Source organism: Perognathus longimembris, chromosome 12, assembly GCF_023159225.1.
Source record: "Perognathus longimembris pacificus isolate PPM17 chromosome 12, ASM2315922v1, whole genome shotgun sequence".
In the NCBI taxonomy this organism is placed as follows: domain Eukaryota; kingdom Metazoa; phylum Chordata; class Mammalia; order Rodentia; family Heteromyidae; genus Perognathus; species Perognathus longimembris.
The window spans coordinates 1,250,748-1,271,943 of record NC_063172.1 but is presented as its reverse complement, the minus strand read 5'-3'; the positions used below and the strand labels follow the sequence as shown (position 1 = coordinate 1,271,943).

The 21,196-nt window shown below is 73.1% G+C and overlaps 2 protein-coding genes across 2 annotated transcripts; both read right to left on the bottom strand.

Annotated features, from left to right (window-relative positions):
* Positions 1–2,691: 2,691 nt before the first annotated feature.
* LOC125360891 (lymphocyte antigen 6D-like) lies at positions 2,692–3,844 on the bottom strand. Its single transcript, XM_048359050.1, has 3 exons — positions 3,750–3,844; positions 3,093–3,191; positions 2,692–2,979 (listed from the first exon to the last, which is right to left on the bottom strand). The coding sequence occupies exons 1-3, from the start codon at positions 3,799–3,801 to the stop codon at positions 2,765–2,767; spliced, it is 366 nt and encodes a 121-aa protein (XP_048215007.1). The 5' UTR covers positions 3,802–3,844; the 3' UTR covers positions 2,692–2,764.
* Positions 3,845–9,243: 5,399 nt separating this feature from the next.
* On the bottom strand, positions 9,244–19,741 carry LOC125361023 (lymphocyte antigen 6D-like). Its single transcript, XM_048359223.1, has 4 exons — positions 19,690–19,741; positions 15,605–15,703; positions 9,875–10,082; positions 9,244–9,448 (listed from the first exon to the last, which is right to left on the bottom strand). The coding sequence occupies exons 1-4, from the start codon at positions 19,739–19,741 to the stop codon at positions 9,244–9,246; spliced, it is 564 nt and encodes a 187-aa protein (XP_048215180.1).
* Positions 19,742–21,196: the final 1,455 nt, after the last annotated feature.

The following is a 21,196-nucleotide window of genomic DNA, read 5'->3' as shown; positions in this document are numbered from 1 at the left end:
ATTTAAAGCAAAGTGTAATTGGTTTTCACGGCCCAATTATTATTATTATTATTTTAGCTGTTGTGAGAAAAAGAAACAGTCCTTTGACCTAAAGACTTATTTCTTCTTTAACAGAGACGTGGCATTTTCTTGGGCCCTGGGCGTCCGGGTAGGTCTGCTCCAGTTCTGGATAGACTGAGTTGATCATCACGCTCTGCCAGATGGTGACTTGCCAAATGTGTCAGGAGCTGGGAGGCAGCAGGGACTAAAACCCACACACGTTCTCAAACGCTCTGCCTGCCTGGAGATCACACGCAAGGAGCTCTTGCGCCCCTTGCCCGGGAAGCCCTGGAGGAAATGTGGGTGGGAACCATGGACGAAACCCTGGAGCCAAACCCACGCGCAACCAGAGCTCTGGCATCACGAAGCAATGGGCCCGGAACCACTACCCTGTTTTCAGAAATAAACAAAACCAAAGCAAAAGGTGGTATACAGAATCGTGTTTTTGCAGACGTTGCTGGACAGACGGCTCAGGGAAAGTACCCTAGAATGGAGACTGAGGGAGGGGGTTGCAGGACGCAGGGCACTGGACACTGTGTGGGTGGCTGACCGCGGGGGGTGTTGAGTTACAGGTCACGCCCGGCCCGGGTGGCCTCGGCGGGCTCTCCTGAATGCCTTTCCAGCAAACTGTAAACAGCGGAGCCTGCCGGGGCATGCGTGGAGCTGCCCACGCCTTCAGCTCACAACATGCCTGGCATTCTCCAGGTCTGCTCTACATAAACCAGGTACACCCTGGCTTGGAAGAGCCACTCTTGCCCTATTCGGCACCCCCTCCTCCCAACCCAGCAGGTGGGGTCTCCTGGTCTTGCTGTTGCTCAGGACCACAATTCCATTGAGTTCTCAGTGGACCGCACCATGTGTGACCCCAGGTCTGCCCGCCTCTCTACTACTGTCTGCCTGTCTGTCTGTCTATCTGTCTATCTAACGCTGATACTGGAGCTTGAACTCCGAGCTGGAGCACTGTCCCCTGAGCCTTTTCTCTCCAGGCGAGCGTGCTAGTACTTGAGCCCCAGCTCCGCCTCTGGCTGTTTGGTGGTTAATTGGAGACAAGAGTCTCACCGACTTTCCGGTCCCCCCTGGCTCTGTACTGAGATCCTCAGGTCTCAGCTTCCTGCTCGGATTATGACCGTGTGCCACCAGGGCCTGGCCTGTTTGCCTCTTCCCCGCCTCGTGGCACACAAGGCTGCCTTGTTCTGACTGGCACATTGTTTCCCCAGTGAGGAGAGAATGGAGCTGAGAAGACAGGCAGAGGACCCCCGAATCCTCAGCGGAGTTTGGGGAGCCTAGTTGAAGTGAGCCGCGCAGCGGACCTCCGGGAGGGAGCGGCCGAGTCCCAGAGCTGGTTCTGTGTGACTGGCTCCAGTGGCCACTAGGGGGTGCTCTGGCACCAGGCCTGGCTCTGGGACTCGGAGCCACAGCTCCGCCGCCGCGGGGCTCCGGGCACCACGGCCGGCTCCGGAACGTCCACCTCGGGGCCACGTCCTGCTGTGGCTGAGGGGAAGAGCAAGCGCTCCCCGGCAGCCCGAGTCCCCCAGTGTGGGGCACCGTGAGCGTGGGTGCAGTGCCGAGTCTGAGTGAGGGAGACGGAGGCCCCTGGTGGGTCCAGCGCCACGCCCGGATCAACAGGTGAGGCCCAGAAGGACCAGGGAGGAGCCCGGGGCTGCGGCGGAGACGCGGGGCGCACAGGGCAGCCGCGGGGGGGCTCACCCCGGACCAGCCGCGAGCAGTGCTGCCTCGGCGCGGGTGTCGGGGTCCCACGGGGGCCTGGGGCCTCCGGGAAGCAGGACGCCCTTGCGATGCAGAGGGGTGGCTCTCCCCTGACGCCCCCCATCCCCCCCCGGCCCCGCGCAAGCTGGGGAAGGAGGGGGCTTCGTTCAGGGCGGAGAGGGGAGGGCTTGGGCCTGGGACCCCTCCCCACTGGCAACCCCCCGCCTCTACCCCTCCCCCCCGCTGGGGCTAGAGTCTTCCAGACAGCATTGGAGGGTGCCAAGAGGCGACGAGTCAGAACCTCGTGCCTCGGTGACGGCCGTCAGGGCCGGGGAGCGGGGCTGCTGTAGCCTGCGTCACCCGCGCCCCAGGACAGAGAGGGCCGCGTGTGTGGACCTCCCCTTTCGCTCGGCTAGTCTCCCCCACACGTGTGGTGGAGTCACGACCTCCCCTCCCCCCACCGGCTGCGCTTTGGCTGCGGGTCGCCCCTGGCTGCCGGGGTGCTCAGAGCTCGCCCAGCTCGTAGGCCGGCCCGCGGGTGTGCTGTGCCTCCTCCCGGAGCCAGCATGTGCGAGGCCCCCCTCCCCCCCGGCCTGCTCTCCCCGTCACCCCCCCCCCACTGCAGGACAGCCAGCAGGGCCCCTCCCAGGGTGGGGACCGAGGGAAGGGCTGCCACCTCCCGTGCCAAGGCTGGAGATTTGGAAACGGCCGCCCCGCCCCGCCTCAGCCATCACCACGCTGGCTTGAAATCATTTATTTTCGTTTCCATGCAGAGGTTTGAGTAGAAAAATAAACAAATACGAAATCGGGGGTGGGGTGGGGTGGGGGTGGGGGTTGGAGCCACGTCTGTGCCGCCGGCAGCCGCCTCCTGCCCTGGGCGCCGCCGTCAGCTCTTGGTGCCCTGGGGGGGGGGCGCTCCCTGCCTCAGGGCCCCCCACCCCCTGCCTGGCGGGGGGGGGGAGAGCCGCGGGAACCCCAGGAGAGGGAGGGGAGGGGCGCGGTCCCTCGGCGGGGAGGGTCACAGGCAAGCGCCCAGGATGAGGAGCAGGAGGCCCAGGCCCAGCGCGGGGCCCAGGGCGGGGCGGGCGGCGGCGGAGGGGGCTCCGTTGCACAGCTCGCCCTGGCAGCACTCGACGGTCTCGCTGCCGCTGCTCACCTGGCCCGGCTGGACGCTCCTGGGTGTGCACCAGTCCGCGCACTCCTTCCGGACCAGGTTCCCCGACAGCGGCTCCACTGTGCGGGGGGGGGGGGGGAGGGGGTCAGCACGGCCCGTGGCTCTTTCACACACCGGGCCCCGCCCAGCCCCTGGCCCCGTCCCCCCCCCCACCCTCCTGGACTCCACTCACCTTTGGTTGTGGTTTTGCAGAACTTGGCGTTGGCCGGGCAGGACTGGGGCTCCTTGCAGTGGACGGAGCTGTTGCACACGTGACAGCGGAGTGCCTGGGCTGGAGGAGAGGGGTGGGGGGCTCAGGTCTGGGGTGACGGCCGGGCCGAGCGCCGTCCCCCCCACACCTGCCCCTGCGCCCCGGGAGCTCTGCCCCGTGCCCGGCTCGGGAGACGCTGTGCCGCCCGCCCCTCGGGCCCCGCAGAAGGCACCGGGCCCTGGACCTCATCCAGGGAGAGGCGAGGAAGGCCTGCGGGGCACCCCCCACCCGCCCCCGGGCCCCAGGGCGCCCCGCACGCGGCTCCGAGCGTCCCCCGCCCCCGCCCCCGGAGGCCGAGGGAGCCCCAGCCGCGGGCCGCGGGAGGAGGATGGGCTGGGGGCGGGGGACCACTCCAGCGGCGCCTGCCGTCGGAGGGGCTCCGGGTCTGCGGGGCGAGTCTGATTCTTTGGCTCTGAGCCCGTCTGTGAGCCCGTCATTTGTCGGGTTAGGACGGAGGCCCGTTGTGTTTTAAGGGCCAGGAGTCGGGCATTCTCTGCTCCCGGGCGTCAGGCTTCCTGCCAGGACCAGCCAGGCTCGGCGGGGCCACCCGCGCCGCCCGGCCCAGGCCCGGCCTCTCACCCGGACCCACGGCCACGGCCAGAGCCGCAAGGAGCAGCAGCAGCGTCTTCATCCTGGTCTGGGAGCGGTAGCGGCTCCTCCTCTCCCAGGCCTTATAGCTGGGACCAGAGTCCCGGGAGGGGCAGGGAGGGGCCGGCCAGCTGGTGGCACGCCACCGGGCCTGCTTGGCCCTGCCCTGCCCACACCCCCCATCCCGCACACGCCTGGCCTCTCCCCGCACCAGGGCCCCCCGCCCCCGGCCAGGCCCGCCCTCTGCCCCGGGGCTGCGCAGGGCCAGTTCTGGAGGAGCGACCCCTCCCCCAGTCCTGCCATCTGGGTTTCGGTTCTCACTGCATCCGGCTGTCCCCACGCCTGCCACCCCTGTGTCTGTGTCCCGCACTCCCACCCTTGCATGGCTGGGTGCCCTGAGGGGTCCCACGGGGGGGGGGTGGGCGGTGTTGGGCCAGGCCTAGTGCAGCCCTGAAGCATGGAACCCCAGGGGAGCAAACTGGCGGACTGTGGGAGGTGGAGGAGAGATGGGGGGGAGTGGGGGGGGAGCGGGGGGGGGCAGAGCTGCGGGAGTGCGCACTGGGAGCGCAGACCCCAGGCCCGGGGGTGCTGGCCACGCAAGGGCTGAGAAACGCTGAGCCAGAGCCGGGCTTTGGGGCAGGAAGACGGGTCGGCCGCGCAGGCCAGGATTTGTTGTTGGGAAGACCCAAGTCCTCCCCAGCCCTCCCCCCACCCCGAGACCCTCCCCTCCCGGTGGTCCCCAGGCCCCGAGGCACACCCTCCTGGAGACACAGCACCCCAACTGTCCTCCTGCTTTGCAGCAACCACGCTCCGCTCCAGCTCCAGAACCAGAGGCGCGCCATCCCAGCGCTGAGGTCTGGGGCCCAGCGCCCGGGGCGGGCAGGACCCCGCCTTCGCACTCCGCGTTCACGCGGGGACACGGACGGGAGCGGGGCCGCCCCTCCCCGGAGGCTCGCGCCGCGTCCCCCGGGGACGCCCCGCACGGCGCTCGACCCCCCCCCCCCCGGCCGACGCCCCAGCGGGCTTGGCACAGGTGGGGCCCGGCCCTGGGCCTGTCCCCGTGCGTCCTGACCCGGGGAACAAGTACCAACAAGGGCGGGCAGGGCGGGGACGGTGGCACGGGGCCAGGCGGAGGCGCCGGGGGCCCTGGGGGCTCTGGGACGCCGGTGGCCGGGCCTGGCCGCCTGCCCTGGGCCTGCCGGCTCCCGTTCCGGGCGAGGTGGAGGGAAGGCCAGGGTCCGGCGCTGGGGGAGACGTCGACCGAGGACGGTCACGTGACTCCCCGTAGCGCCGCTTCCGGGTCCCGGGGCAGAGGCGCGGGCGGGGTAGCGAGGGGCTCAGGTAGGACCCCCCCCCCCCCCGCCCAGCCAGCCCGGCCTCGCTGGTGACGAAGGTCCCACGCCTCCCCCGGCCCCGCCCGGCTGCGTGGCAGGCGAGGGAGGGTGGCTTTCGGGCCTTGGGCACAGATCCCACGGGCGGGCGGGTTCACAGGGCGGTGACGCGGTGGTGACGGAGACCGAGGTGAGTGACTCACTTCCCCGGGGTGGGGGGAGCGGCCGGGGAGCGGGCTGGGGGCTCCGTCGGGGCCTGGCCACGCTGGGTGACCCGCGGGTGAGACAGGCGGGCCGGGTGGGCCCCTGGGCCGCCCGTCCGGTGCTTCCCCGGGGAGCGGGATGGGCTCCGGTGCAGCCCGGGCTCCGGTGCTAGAAACCAGGGACTCGGGAGCCACGGCCTGGGGTGGCCGTCTCAGGGGCGGCTTTGGGGGGAGCGCGGAGGCGCCGGCCGGGCCCCGCCTCTGTCCCGGTAGGGGGGACCGCCTGTTTCGGAGCCTGGGCCGTCCGCCCCGACTCCCGGCCTCTGGGTCTGACTTGCACCAAGAAGCTGGCGCCAGGAATGGTGCCCAGGTCCTGTGACGCCGGCGTGGAGCCGGAACCTCTGTCGGCCCGAGCCTTCGCCGCAGCGCCCGCACGCGTCACCGAGCTCACGGGGGGACGGGGCCCGGGGAGGGAGGCCCCGGGCTCGGGGCAGCACAGCGCCACACGCCAGGCCGGTCCTCCCCGGCCCCGAGGCAGAACCCCCCAGCAAAGGTCCGCCCTCCGCCAGGCCCCTGGGGGAGCTGCCGCCTCAGGGGCCCCCACAGAGCGTGAGGACTCCTGAGCTGAGAGCCGGCATGCGGGGGTCCTGGGTTTGGAGGAAGCCGTGTCCCCCCCTCTCAGTGAGTCAGGCGGTGGAGTGAGGCCTGCCGGTCCTTCCCAGAGGCACGCCTGCCCGCCACACAGGTAGGGCCCGGATGACACAGGAGAGCAGGGATTTTCCCTGGGGCTTCCCCTCCCCTCACCCCCCCCCCCCCCGCCCCGTGAGTCAGTGCTGGCGGAGTCTCAGAAGGCCCCTGGTGCCAAGGCCCCCCCCACCCGTCCCCCGCAGGGCTGCTCTCGTGGAGGTGAGTCGACCCGGCCACGCCCGTCTGCCCCCCCCCCCCGCCATTCCCGGGCCGGGGGCTCCGGCGGCAGCCTCTGAGTTCTCGGGGTCGGTGGGTCTGCGGGCTGTGGGCTGCGGCTCTGAGACGGCAGCGCTCAGGGTTCAGGACACACAACACGGGGCTGAGCCGGGGAGCCTCGGGGCCCCCGCGCTGGCGCTGAGGCAGGCGGGGCGTGCCACAGAGCTCACATGTGGCACTCCCTCCAGGTGTGTGCACCAGCGGGGGGGGGGGGGGGCTGGGCCCCTGCCCAGGAGCACTGTCCCACTGTGAAGAGATTAACAGGCCCGTCTCCCGAACCCAGTTACGCAAGAGGAGAGTATGGGAGGGTCCCCGGGACAGGGAGGCCGGCGCCCCCGAGGCGAGGAGCACCCTGCTTGGGACCCCAAGACGGCTGGGCTGGGGCGCAGGGCGGGGAACCGGTGTGGGAATGCTCCGCGCGCCTCCCTCAGGCTCTTGGGGAGCTGGCGTCCATGCGTTCCCAGCCCCACCCACCGTGTGCCAAGCCCTCCTCCCACCCCGAGGCCCACCCCACCCCTCCTGAGCCCTGGGGTCCCCTCCTCCCGGGGAGGGGGGGCTCTGGCTACTTACCCTGGCTCCCGACCTCTCCCCCCTCCCCTCCTTTCCGGCCGGGGTTTGTGCTGGTGGGTGACAGTTGTGATGGGGGTGGATTTGTGGCTTTGCTGGCAGTCACCTGTCTCCGGCCACGACGCAGGGAGCGAATGTGTCGCTGGGCTCCCCACCCGGGGCAGGAAACAGGGGTGCAGGAGGCCTCTCCTTCCCCCGGCCGCAGCCCCCGGGGCGCCCTGACCCCCGGCGGCGCAGAGGGCTCCCTCCGAGCCCCGAGTGGGCGGGGCCATGGGCTGCCGGGGTCCCGGTGCCCGCTTCCTCATGCCGAGGGCGCCCCGGTCTGCGGGGTTCTGAAGGAGGCGTGGCACGGGGTCTCGGCCCGCGCTGGGCCTTGCAGGGGGAGTCGGCTGCGTGGACAGGCACGGCCCCTCCTTAGTAAACATGGTGGGCCAAGCCCCTCACCACACACACCCCCCCCCCCGCTCCTCGCCCCCCCCCCTGTGGTCGCCAGCCCGGGGAGGTGGAGCCTGGGGGGCGCCCCCTGGGGCCGGCTCCACACACGCACCAGTGCCGCAGCTGCAGGATCTTCTCTCTTCCTCCGTGGACGGGGCTGGGGCCCTCCCGGCGGGGAAGCCCGCGGCGGCCTTGCTGCCTGGAGGATCCGTGTGCGTGTGCGTGTGTGCGTGTACGTGTGCGTGCGTGTGCAGGCTGAGGGAAGGACGCGGGAGGGGCCGTGCACCTGTTCCCAGATGCCCTCCGCGGAGGTGAACACCCAGGCCGTGGGCACAGAGGTGAGGGGCGAGCAAGTCGGGGCTCGGAAAGAACGCTTGGCCCCCCAAGGGTCAAACGGGAGCACGAGCGAGGCAGGGAGGTCCCGGGGCCCGGGCGGGGAAACCCAGTGGCCCTGGGCTCCAGGACCTGCGCAGTCTCCCGAGGAAGGGCCTCGGGCCTGTCCCTGCCAGGGTCCCGGGCAGAGCTGGGCACTCTGGCCTTGGCCCCCAAGGGGAGTGCTGAGGGGATCGGGGGCCTTGGGGAGCCTCGGTCCCGGTGCCTGTCCAGAGAGGCAAATCGGTCCAGCGTGGGACCAGGGATGTGGGCCGTGGAGGTGGGGACCACGGCGTGGGGGGGTACCAGAGTTCAGGGGGCTCCCTGGAATGCAAGAGGGGACCCCTTGCTGGGGTCAGCTGGGACAAGCGTCTATAACCCTGGCAAAGGCGCTCAGCACAGAAACACCAAGCTCAGGCACAAGGCAAAGGCATGGCCTGTACACCCCAGCCCACCTCCCACCTGAGCCCACCCACCCCCACACCCGAGCCCACCCACCCCCGCACCCGAGCCCACCTCCCACCCGAGCCCACCCACCCCCCTCATCTGAGCCCACCCACCCCCGCACCCGAGCCCACCCACCCCAGCACCCAAGCCCACCCACCCCCACACCCGAGCCCACCTCCCACCCGAGCCCACCTCCCACCTGAGCCCACCCACCCCCACACCCGAGCCCACCTCCCACCTGAGCCCACCTCCCACCCGAGCCCACCTCCCACCTGAGCCCACCCACCCCCGCACCCGAGCCCACCCATCCCCACACCTGAGCCCACCCACCCGCACACCTGAGCCCACCCACCCCCCTCACCTGAAGCCACCCACCTCCCACCTGAGCCCACCCACCCCCGCACCCGAGCCCACCCATCCCCACACCTGAGCCCATCCACCCCCCTCACCTGAGCCCACCTCCCACCTGAGCCCACCCAACCCCTCACCTGAGCCCACCCATCCCCACACCTGAGCCCACCCATCCCCCCACCTGAGCCCACCTCCCACCCCCACACCTGAGCCCACCCATCCCCGCACCTGAGCCCACCCATCCCCCCACCTGAGCCCACCTCCCACCCCCACACCTGAGCCCACCCATCCCCACACCCGAGCCCACCCATCCCCGCACCTGAGCCCACCCATCCCCACACCCGAGCCCACCCATCCCCCACACCTGAGCCCACCTCCCACCCCCACACCCGAGCCCACCCATCCCCACACCCGAGCCCACCCACCCCCACACCCAAGCCCACCCACCCCACCTGAGCCCACCCATCCCCCACACCTGAGCCCACCCACCCCACCTGAGCCCACCCATCCCCCCACCTGAGCCCACCCACCCCCACACCCGAGCCCACCCATCCCCACACCCGAGCCCACCTGTCTAGCCCTTCCTGGAGGGCCCCTTGCTGGCCTCTGAGAGCAAGCTTGACCAAGGACCAGTGCTCCCAGATGGTACGAGTTGGACTGAGCAATTCTCAGCTTTATTATTCCTCCAGAACAGCCAGGCAGGGCTGGTAGAAGGTGTGGCGGGGAGGTGGGACAGTCCCCTGCCGCGAAGGTGGACCCTCCCAGTCCAAGCCCCAAGAGGGCCTGCTCGCCCCCGCGGTGGCCCCCAGCGGGCGGTCAGGAAGGCCCGCGTTCCCCTAGCCGCCGGCTGGCGGGGTTCTGTCGCTGCCATGCGGGCCGGCGGTGCCCAGGGGGCCCCGGCAGGCAGGTCTGGGATGCGCCCCCGAGCTCAGGGGAGGTGGTGGGTGGACGGGTGCGTGGTGGGTAGGCGGCAGGATCCACAGGTCCGTGGGCGAGGGGGTTCACGAGGGGGTGGCGGAGGCTATGCAGACGGCCCAAAGACCCGGTGCCCACACCTTACAGCAGCAGCCTCGTGGCGGAGGCCTCCGGCGGCACGCCTTCACGCCGGGCCGGCCCACCCGCCCAACGCACGGGCCAGGGGCCGAGCTCTCCTGGAGGTCAGGATCTTTGGGCCCCCTGACAGCAGGTGGTCCCCCCACCCCAGGCATGGAGGGAGCTGGGGCGGGGAGGAGCTGCCGGTGGGGGGGGGGGAGCTCAGGGAGCGGTGGCCCCTCCTCTCTTGCAGGAGGGCTGGGAGGGCTGGCAGGGCGGTGGGGGGGGGAGGGGCCGCTCAGGCCGCCGAGGGCCCGGTGGGTGGGCGGGGCCCCGTGGGTGGGCGGGGCCCGGTGGGTGGGCGGGGCCCCGTGGGTGGGCGGGGCCCCGTGGGTGGGCGGGGCCGCGCGCTCACCAGGCGGCCCGGAGCAGCGCCCACAGCAGGCTGGCGGAGGCGCCGGCCCACAGGGCGGCCCGGCTGCCCGCCAGGCCGGAGGCCGCGCTGCGGTCGCACTGGCCGCCCTGGCAGCAGGAGACGGAGAGGACGCGGCCGTCCGCGGACACGGTGCCGTTGGGGCAGACGGAGGCGCAGGACTTCATGACCAGGATGCCGCCGGGGTGGGCTGTGGAGACAGGAGAGGGCCGTGGGCGTCGTGAACTCCCCGCCCGGCCCTCCGGGGGGCCCGCGAGGGCTCGAGGGCGTGGGTCACGGGCACCGCCAGCACTCCGCCGGGGAGGGGGCGTCCTCTGGGCCAGCGGGGGTCTACCTGCCCTCCCGCCGGCTCCCTTGTGGCCTCTGGGGCTTGGGGTGGCGTGGTGGCTCCTCCTGAGCCCATCTGTGGGTGCCCCCTCTCCCTCTCCCTCTCCTAGCTAGGGGGTCCAGGGGCTCCCCTCCCTCCTCGCCTCTTCCTCGGGGCTTCACGGAGCGGAGGGCCGGCCCGGGCCTGTCCTTCCCGCACTGGGGGGCCGGGCCTGTCCTTCCCGCACTGGGGGGCCGGGCCTGTCCTTCCCGCACGGGGGGTCGGGCCTGTCCTTCCCGCACGGGGGGCCGGGCCTGTCCTTCCCGCACGGGGGGTCGGGCCTGTCCTTCCCGCACTGGGGGTCAAGCCTGTCCTTCCCGCACGGGGGGCCGGGCCTGTCCTTCCCGCACTGGGGGCCGGGCCTGTCCTTCCCGCACTGGGGGTCAAGCCTGTCCTTCCCGCACGGGGGGCCGGGCCTGTCCTTCCCGCACTGGGGGGCCGGGCCTGTCCTTCCCGCACTGGGGGGCCGGGCCTGTCCTTCCCGCACTGGGGGCCGGGCCTGTCCTTCCCGCACTGGGGGGGGGGGCCGGGCCTGTCCTTCCCGCACTGGGGGGCCGGGCCTGTGCTTCCCGCACGGGGGGCCGGGCCTGTCCTTCCCGCACTGGGGGGGGGGGGCCGGGCCTGTGCTTCCCGCACGGGGGGCCGGGCCTGTCCTTCCCGCATGGGGGGGGCCGGGCCTGTCCTTCCCGCACTGGGGCCCGGGCCTGTCCTTCCCGCACGGGGGGCCGGGCCTGTCCTTCCCGCACTGGGGGCCGGGCCTGTCCTTCCCGCACTGGGGGCCGGGCCTGTCCTTCCCGCACTGGGGGCCGGGCCTGTCCTTCCCGCACTGGGGGGCCGGGCCTGTCCTTCCCACATGGGGGGCCGGGCCTGTCCTTCCCGCACTGGGGGGCCGGGCCTGTCCTTCCCGCACTGGGGGGCCGGGCCTGTCCTTCCCGCACGGGGGGCCGGGCCTGTCCTTCCCGCACTGGGGGCCGGGCCTGTCCTTCCCGCACTGGGGGGCCGGGCCTGTCCTTCCCGCACGGGGGGCCGGGCCTGTCCTTCCCGCACGGGGGCCGGGCCTGTCCTTCCCACACGGGGGCCGGGCCTGTCCTTCCCGCACTGGGGGGGGGGGGCCGGGCCTGTGCTTCCCGCACTGGGGGGGGGGGGGCCGGGCCTGTCCTTCCCGCACTGGGGGGCCGGGCCTGTGCTTCCCGCACGGGGGGCCGGGCCTGTCCTTCCCGCACTGGGGGTCAAGCCTGTCCTTCCCGCACTGGGGGCCGGGCCTGTCCTTCCCGCACTGGGGGGCCGGGCCTGTCCTTCCCGCACTGGGGGGGGCCGGGCCTGTCCTTCCCGCACTGGGGGGCCGGGCCTGTCCTTCCCGCACGGGGGGTCGGGCCTGTGCTTCCCGCACGGGGGTCCGGGCCTGTCCTTCCCGCACTGGGGGCCGGGCCTGTCCTTCCCGCACTGGGGGTCAAGCCTGTCCTTCCCGCACTGGGGGCCGGGCCTGTCCTTCCCGCACTGGGGGGGGGGGGGCCGGGCCTGTCCTTCCCGCACGGGGGGCCGGGCCTGTCCTTCCCTCACTGGGGGGCCGGGCCTGTCCTTCCCGCACGGGGGGCCGGGCCTGTCCTTCCCGCACTGGGGGGGGGGGCCGGGCCTGTGCTTCCCGCACGGGGGGCCGGGCCTGTCCTTCCCGCATGGGGGGGGCCGGGCCTGTCCTTCCCGCACTGGGGGCCGGGCCTGTCCTTCCCGCACTGGGGGTCAAGCCTGTCCTTCCCGCACGGGGGCCGGGCCTGTCCTTCCCGCACTGGGGGCCGGGCCTGTCCTTCCCGCACGGGGGGCCGGGCCTGTCCTTCCCGCACTGGGGGCCGGGCCTGTCCTTCCCGCACGGGGGGCCGGGCCTGTCCTTCCCGCACTGGGGGGCCGGGCCTGTCCTTCCCGCACTGGGGGGGGGGGGCCGGGCCTGTGCTTCCCGCACTGGGGGGGGGGGCCGGGCCTGTCCTTCCCGCACTGGGGGGCCGGGCCTGTGCTTCCCGCACGGGGGGCCGGGCCTGTCCTTCCCGCACTGGGGGTCAAGCCTGTCCTTCCCGCACTGGGGGCCGGGCCTGTCCTTCCCGCACTGGGGGGCCGGGCCTGTCCTTCCCGCACTGGGGGGGGCCGGGCCTGTCCTTCCTGCACTGGGGGGCCGGGCCTGTCCTTCCCGCACGGGGGGCCGGGCCTGTGCTTCCCGCACGGGGGGCCGGGCCTGTCCTTCCCGCACTGGGGGCCGGGCCTGTCCTTCCCGCACTGGGGGTCAAGCCTGTCCTTCCCGCACTGGGGGCCGGGCCTGTCCTTCCCGCACTGGGGGGGGGGCCCGGGCCTGTCCTTCCCGCACGGGGGGCCGGGCCTGTCCTTCCCTCACTGGGGGGCCGGGCCTGTCCTTCCCGCACGGGGGGCCGGGCCTGTCCTTCCCGCACTGGGGGGGGGGCCGGGCCTGTGCTTCCCGCACGGGGGGCCGGGCCTGTCCTTCCCGCATGGGGGGGGCCGGGCCTGTCCTTCCCGCACTGGGGCCCGGGCCTGTCCTTCCCGCACTGGGGGGCCGGGCCTGTCCTTCCCGCACTGGGGGGCCGGGCCTGTCCTTCCCGCACGGGGGGCCGGGCCTGTCCTTCCCGCACTGGGGGCCGGGCCTGTCCTTCCCGCACTGGGGGGGGGCCTGTCCTTCCCGCACTGAGGGCCTGGCCTGTGCTTCCCGCACTGAGGGCCGGGCCTGTCCTTCCCGCACTGGGGGGCCGGGCCTGTCCTTCCCGCACTGGGGGGCCGGGCCTGTCCTTCCCGCACGGGGGGCCGGGCCTGTGCTTCCCGCACGGGGGGCCGGGCCTGTGCTTCCCGCACGGGGGGCCGGGCCTGTCCTTCCCGCACTGGGGGCCGGGCCTGTCCTTCCCGCACTGGGGGTCAAGCCTGTCCTTCCCGCACTGGGGGCCGGGCCTGTCCTTCCCGCACTGGGGGGGGGGGCCGGGCCTGTCCTTCCCGCACGGGGGGCCGGGCCTGTCCTTCCCTCACTGGGGGGCCGGGCCTGTCCTTCCCGCACGGGGGGCCGGGCCTGTCCTTCCCGCACTGGGGGGGGGGGCCGGGCCTGTGCTTCCCGCACGGGGGGCCGGGCCTGTCCTTCCCGCATGGGGGGGGCCGGGCCTGTCCTTCCCGCACTGGGGCCCGGGCCTGTCCTTCCCGCACGGGGGGCCGGGCCTGTCCTTCCCGCACTGGGGGCCGGGCCTGTCCTTCCCGCACTGGGGGGGGGCCTGTCCTTCCCGCACTGAGGGCCTGGCCTGTGCTTCCCGCACTAAGGGCCGGGCCTGTCCTTCCCGCACTGGGGGGGGCCGGGCCTGTCCTTCCCGCACGGGGGCCGGGCCTGTCCTTCCCGCACTGGGGGGTCAAGCCTGTCCTTCCCCCACGGTGGGCCGGGCCTGTCCTTCCCGCACTGGGGGGCCCAGGCGGCCAGGGGCCTGGAGGTTCGCACTTGGCCTGCCCACAAGGGAGACAGGCAGGGCCCGCCAGGGCCCAGGGGTGGGGCGTCTCGGGTAGCCCCACGCCCACTGAGGGAGATAGGCTCTCGGGTGTGCAGCACACCGTGGGTTCCCCCGGAGCCGCTGCCGAGGGCGGTGTGGGGGGACCTGCCTTCCTGTGTCTGGCAGCGGGGACCCTGGCACCTGTCCTGCGTGCGGACGGTGTGCGCGTGTGTGTGCACACGTGTGTGTGCGCGTGTGTGTGCACACGTGTGTGTGCACGTGTGTGTGCACGTGTGTGCATGTGTGTGTGGTGTGTGTGTGATCAGGCAGTGTCATCGTCGACGCAGAGTCAAGCGCCAAATCAGAAGGGCCCTTTCCCAGCCTTGACCCGGCCAGGGCGGAGGGGGGCTGCACTGGGCGGAGCCGGAAGTGGGCCCGCCCCAGCACCGATATCCTCAGCCCCATTCCCTTCCCCGCCTCAGAAGGCAGGGGGTGCCTGCATCGCGGGGAGCCCAGCGGGGAGCCGCTGGGGTCACCCTGCTGACAAGAGGCAGGGCAGAAGGTCTCTGCCACCCGCTGGACTCCGGGGGGCTCCGGGAGCCCCTGCTGCCCCTCTGGAGGGCAGCCCACCCACGTGTCACCCCCACGGGCACAGAGCCGGGCCCAGCGGAGACCCCCGAGGGCCACTGGGGGGTGGAAATGTCCAGCAGGGGACCTCAGGGAGAGGGACGGACCGACAGACAGACCCATGTTCAGTGAGGGGCCAATGGGAAGAAGGCTAGGATGGGGACGGGAGCCCTGGGGACCTCGAAAGACACCGCCCCTGGGGCTGGCACCGTGGGCCCTCGGGGCCCCTGGCGCTGCCCCGTGGCGGGTCTGCGGGTTCCGGCGAGGGTGGCGAGGCCGTGCTGGGGACCCCCGGGAAGATGAGGACGGGGTGAGCCCTGGCAGCTGCCTGGCGGGGCTGTGGCGGGCGCTGGGCTGGGGAGCGGGCGCTGGGCTGGGGGGGGGGGCTTTTGGCTCCCCCTGCAGGGCAAGGAGCTCTGGCTCCGGCATGTTCCCAGTTCCCGGTTCCTGCCCTGTGCCGGGCTGGGCACCCCGTGGGCTTGCTCGCAGCTCGGCCAGGGAGCGGGCTCTTGCCCACTGCCCCCGGCACGTGGGGGCGGCCGGTGTCGGGGAGCAGCGCAGGCTGGGTGGGGAGGGCCCTCGGGGCTGTAGAGGGAAATGGGCGTTTCCCTCCTTCTGGGTGGGACTCGAGGGCTGGCCAGGGTGTGGGCAGGGGGGTTGGGGGTGTCCTGTGTGGTTAGGGGGCTCCAGAGGATACCCCATTCTGTAAGACGGAGGTGGCACCGAGTCTACGTGAGACTTGCACTGAGTTATGGGGGGGGCAGGGGATGGGCCGGGGCTGCACAGTGTGGCTGTCTGTCCCACTCGCTCCACAGTGGGTGCCAAAGGCGCGCACACGCACGCACGCACGCACGCGCGCAGACGCACGGGAGGGGCCCGGAGGCCTCGGGAAGGAGGGGCCCTGGGGACAGCAGCCGGGGCCCGGACCCTTCTCTGCTCTGAGGTGTCGGGGCCGGGTTCCCGGTTCAGGGAGAGGGCGCCCGGGCCAGAGCTTAAGGCCTGGAGACAGGGAGCGCGGGGCGTGGAGCGGTCCCGGGGGTGCGGGGCGCCAGGCTCCGGTCCCGACCCACATCCTCCGCACACCAACTTCCGCCTGCCCCTCGGTCCGTCACCCGGGCGGCAGCGGTGTCCTGGGATGGGGGCGGGGCGGAGGCGGGGGGTGGGGGGGGAGCTTCCGCGGGGGCGTGCCAGGCGCGGGGGGCAGGGCGGGAGGGCGTGGCGCGGCGTGGCAGGACGGGGCGGCGTGGCCCGAGTACTCACTGGCCCGCGTGATCACACAGAACTTGTCCGTCAGGGCACACTCCACGAGAGACTCGCAGTTCTCGTGCCCGCAGCACACGTGGCAGTGCAGGGCCCGGGCTGCGGGGAAGCACAGGCCGTGAGGGGGCGGGGCGGGGGCGGGGCGGGGCGGGGCTGCGGGGAAGCACAGGCCGTGAGGGGGCTGGGCGGGGGCCGGGCTGCGGGGAAGCACAGGCCGTGAGGGGCGGGGCGGGGGCGGGGCGGGGGCCGGGCTGCGGGGAAGCACAGGCCGTGAGGGGGCGGGGTGCGGCGGGGCGGGGCGGGGGCCGGGCTGCGGGGAAGCACAGGCCGTGAGGGGGCGGGGCGGGGGCGGGGGCCGGGCTGCGGGGAAGCACAGGCCGTGAGGGGGCGGGGCGGGGCGGGGCGGGGGCCGGGCTGCGGGGAAGCACAGGCCGTGAGGGGGCGGGGCGGGGCGGGGCGGGGGCCGGGCTGCGGGGAAGCACAGGCCGTGAGGGGGCGGGGCGGGTTGGGGGCCGGGCTGTGGGGAAGCACAGGCCGTGAGGGGGCGGGGCGGGGGCGGGGTGGGGGCTGGGCTGCGGGGAAGCACAGGCCGTGAGGGGGCGGGGCGGGGGCGGGGCGGGGGCTGGGCTGCGGGGAAGCACAGGCTGTGAGGGGGCGGGGCGGGGCGGGGGCCGGGCTGCGGGGAAGCACAGGCTGTGAGGGGGCGGGGCGGGGCGGGGCGGGGGCTGGGCTGCGGGGAAGCACAGGCTGTGAGGGGGCGGGGCGGGGCGGGGGCCGGGCTGCGGGGAAGCACAGGCTGTGAGGGGGCGGGGCGGGGCGGGGCGGGGGCTGGGCTGCGGGGAAGCACAGGCTGTGAGGGGGCGGGGCGGGGCGGGGGCCGGGCTGCGGGGAAGCACAGGCCGTGAGGGGGCGGGGTGCGGCGGGGCGGGGCGGGGGCCGGGCTGCGGGGAAGCACAGGCCGTGAGGGGGCGGGGCGGGGGCGGGGGCCGGGCTGCGGGGAAGCACAGGCCGTGAGGGGGCGGGGCGGGGCGGGGCGGGGGCCGGGCTGCGGGGAAGCACAGGCCGTGAGGGGGCGGGGCGGGGCGGGGCGGGGGCCGGGCTGCGGGGAAGCACAGGCCGTGAGGGGGCGGGGCGGGGCGGGGGCCGGGCTGTGGGGAAGCACAGGCCGTGAGGGGGCGGGGCGGGTTGGGGGCCGGGCTGTGGGGAAGCACAGGCCGTGAGGGGGCGGGGCGGGGGCGGGGTGGGGGCTGGGCTGCGGGGAAGCACAGGCCGTGAGGGGGCGGGGCGGGGGCGGGGCGGGGGCTGGGCTGCGGGGAAGCACAGGCTGTGAGGGGGCGGGGCGGGGCGGGGGCCGGGCTGCGGGGAAGCACAGGCTGTGAGGGGGCGGGGCGGGGCGGGGCGGGGGCCGGGCTGCGGGGAAGCACAGGCCGTGAGGGGGCGGGGCGGGGCGGGGCGGGGGCCGGGCTGCGGGGAAGCACAGGCTGTGAGGGGGCGGGGCGGGGCGGGGCGGGGGCCGGGCTGCGGGGAAGCACAAGCCTGAGGGGGCGGGGTGGGGCGGGGCGGGGGCCGGGCGCCCGCTCGCCCACCTGCCGCTGGCCCGGTGTCCCTGCCTGTGGCCCGCCCCACTCCAGGGGAGCCCTGCCGTCTTGGGGTGGGGGGCTAGGCGATGGACGTGGCGACCCTGACGCTCTCGCTCTCCCCGACCCCTGACCCGGTGTCTTCCACTCTCACGTGTGTCGGAGCCGGGGCTCCGGTAGGGGGCAGGGACGGGGTGTGTGGTGTGAGCAGGCGGGGGGGGGGGGGGTCCGGGCCCTTCTCCCGGCAGCTTCTCTGACGCCTGTGAATTCACGCACCCGCCTGCCTTCCTGTCTTTCAGCCGGGGATGCACAGCTTGCATCAGAGCCCCACGGCCGGTGTTGGGTGAGGGACGGCTGGGGGGGGGGGTGACTGGAGGGAGGGAGGGGTGCAGGGTAGGTGGCCAGGGGATGGGGAAGCGAGTGGCAGGCTCCCAGTGGGGGGGGGGGGCGGGAGCTGGGCCGGCCTCCCAGTGCGTGCTGAGGGCGTGCTGTGTCCCAGCCTCCAGCCCCAGGACTGTGAGCGGCCGCCCGGCAGAGAAGGCGGCTGAGCAGAAGGGACCATGGCTGCTCGTGGTGACGCCGGCCAGTACGGGTAGTGGGAAATCTTACTGGAGTGGCGGCCGGTGACGGGGGTCTGGGCTGCCCTGGTGGATTTCCCTGAGGAGCTGGGAAGAACTGGGGAGGCACCTCAACATCTGCAGAAGCAGACAACCCGGGGGTGGGGTGGGGTGGGGTGAGAGACCTGGGGGGGGAGGGGGAGGGGCTCGGGGCTCGGGGTCGGGAGCGGGCCTGGTGCGGAGCGGGGGCTCCGGGAAGGGCGGGAAGGCGCGTCCTCCAGAGGGACTCCCGCCTGTGCGTGGACTGCGGGCAGTGTCCCGTGGGGGGGGGGGGGTTGGGAACCTGCGGGAAGTTCTGGAAGGGTGTTCCGTGGGGCGGCCCTGTTGCCCTGTCCTGCGGGCGTTCTCTGCGGGGCTCCCCTGTGGCGGTTCTCCGAGTTGCCCCTAGAGGCGTGTTGTGGGGGTGTGCTGGGGGTCCTCGAGGGGTTTGCTGGGGGGCTGTTCCGTTGGGGTGTTGCACAGGGCGTCCTGTGCGGGAACGCTGTGGGAGGTGTCCCCCGAGGGCACCCCGTGGGAATGGCCTCGGCCCCGCGCCCGCTGCACCCTCAAACTCGGCGTCCACGCACCGTCAGCGGTGCCCAGGCTGCTGTGCCCCGGTGGAGACAGCCTGGCCCTGGGGTGGCGGCGGCCACGCCCGGAGCCCCCCTACGCCACGTTTCCCAGGTGGGGGCTCCAGGGCCCCCGAGATGAAGAGGGTCTCCCCGGGAAAGCGCTCCGGGCCACCGGCAGACTCTCTGGTCTGTCACGCGTGCCCAGTCCTGCCCGGGTGAGGGCCACCTGCCCAGACCACGCTGCACAGCGCCCTCCACGCTCCCGTCACCGTGGGGGCTCCAGCACCCTAGCCGGTATCGTGAGGGGCCCCCAGAAGTGGCCCGAGGACAGCCGAGTCCGGAGGACAAAGGCCACCCCGCCAGCTGCGTCCCAGCCTTTGACGCGGGCCCTGCGACCCCGTCTCCCTGAGCTCGGGGCGGGTGACCCGAGCGGCCCCCTGCCCTGGAGCCGCCCGGTACCTTTCTCCTCCAGCGTTCTAGACCCCAGCCTGGCCTTGGCCTCCTCCCTGTCCCTCGGGGCCCGCCCCTGGCTCTCGGCTAATGACCCTCTACCTCCGCGTCCAGCCTTCCTCCGCGGCCCCTCCTCCGGCTGGACTGCTCCCCCAGGCCCCCTCCGCCTCCTTCCACCCCCACCCCACGCCCAAGGGAAGCTCCTGGGGGCTAATTACCCTTGGGATGATAATTATTTAGCTGATAATCACTGGCTGCTCTACGTTCCTCCCACCCCCGGCCTCATCCTTGTCCCCAAACCAGGTCACCAGGGTCAGGGCCGAGCAGGCTGGGACGGGTCAGCCCAGGTGTTCTGTCTTGCCCAGACCCTTCCTTTCAAGCCCCAGAGTCTCCAACCAGTGTCCCAGAGCCAATCCCCTCCTCTGTCACCCCCACGCCCCAGTCCTGGACAACGAAGGGCCAGTGGGTTGTACCAGGCTCGGCCAGGGGGTGCGTGCCTGTCCCCAGCCTGGATTTTTACCTCCTTAAGAGGCAGGAAGGGGGCTGGGCATATGGCCTAGTGGCAAGAGAGCTTGCCTCGTATACATGAAGCCCTGGGTTCGATTCCTCAGCACCACATATACAGAAAATGGCCAGAAGCGGCGCTGTGGCTCAAGTGGCAGAGTGCTAGCCTTGAGCGGGAAGAAGCCAGGGACAGTGCTCAGGCCCTGAGTCCAAGGCCCAGGACTGGCCAAAAAAAAAAAAAAAAAAAAAAAGAGGCAGGAAGGTGCTAGACTGCGTGCCCACGGGGAGCCGCAGCCCCCGCCCGGGCCAGGGCCCTGGGCTGCACCCCCCTCCTCGCGCCTGCCCCCCCCCGCCCGCCGCCCGCCCGGCACAGCCCGCAGCCTTACCCAGGGCAGCGCACACGGCAGCCAGGAGCAGCAGCACCAAGAGCGGCCTCATGGTGGACCAGCGCCGCGAATGCCAGCCCCGCCTCACGGGCGCCTATATGAGGCCACCCAGGGGCCCGGCCAACCCGGTAATTTGGCTTGAGGAGAAGCTTGGGGTGGCCTGACTCACGCCCCCAGGCTCCCGCCCTCTGCCCCCCGTCCCCTCCCCCCGCAGGTACCCGGAGGCCTGGCTGGTGGGGGGAGGGCGGGTGACCTGGGGGGCCGCCCCGCCCTGGGGGCTCTGCGGGTGCCTGCCGGACCCCTGCCCAGTACCCAGCCCGTCCCCGCCATCTTCCTATGCCAGCCAGGCACAGAGGGGCCCAACCCATTTTAATAGGGAAACCGAGGCACCGTGGGATGAAACCTGGCTTTGGACCAGCACTCCCTTGTCTGAGGAGGCTGGGGGGTCACCGGGTCACCGGGTCACCGGGAGGCCTGGCGATAAGCCGGCTCTGACCTGCAGCCTCTCGGGGCCGAGGCTCTGCCTCCCTGCAGGCCCCGGGCCCGGGCACAGCGGGGCGCACGGCCCGCGCCTGGTCCCTGCGTCTGGAGACACAGGGGACGGCGGGACGGCCGGGGTGACGTTCTCCGCTCCCAGCACCCAGGCCAGGAGTCTAGGGACGGAATCGCATGCGCTGCCGGGGCCGGGGGGCGAGGGGGGGCTGTGCTGGGGGACTCGGCAGCAACAGCATCTACCACGTTCCTTAGATTCTTCCGGAGCTATCGTGGTTTTGGAAATACTGCATGTCCGAAGTGGCAGGGAGGGGCCCCCCCCATGGGAGCCCCGCGCCGGGGCCCTGAGCACCAGGCTCGGATCGCCTCCCCCGAAGCAAGGAGCCTCCGGGCCGGCGGAGGGGAGCCCTGCCCGCCCCATGCCGCGTCTGGGCTCCGGGCCCGGGCCACAGAGGGACCTGGAGCCCCGGTGGCCGCGGCAGGACCCGGGGGGCACTGCAGAGAGTCGGCTGGGAGCAAGGTCAGAGCTTCCCAGGGCCCTCGGCCCTCAGCCCGGGCCTGGGAGCCCGGGGCTGGAAGCCGGCAGGTTCAGTGGATCAAGCCTGGCTCCGGCTGGCGGCTCGCAGGCCCCGGGCACAGCCCGGAGGGAGAGGAGGGAGGCCCGGCTCAGGGTCCCCAGCGTGGGCATCTCCCACCGGCGGGCCCCAAGAAGCCGCATCAGCACGGAAACTATTTCTGCCCAGGAATGGGGGTCACATGCAACCCACGCGAGAATGAGGGGGTTCACACGCAACGTACCTGAGAATGAGGGGCTCACACGTACCTGCCCAGGAACGGGGGCCACATGCGCCCTGCCATTGCTGCCTTGGGTGGCTCGATTTGAACAAATCCCTCCTCTCCTCAGCCCGCCCCCCTTCCTGTGCCCGCCCCCCCTCTCCTCAGCCCGCCCCCCTTCCTGTGCCCGCTTCACCGGCCTCGGAGCTCTGGGTGCGGAGAGGCCGTGGGAGGGGACGGA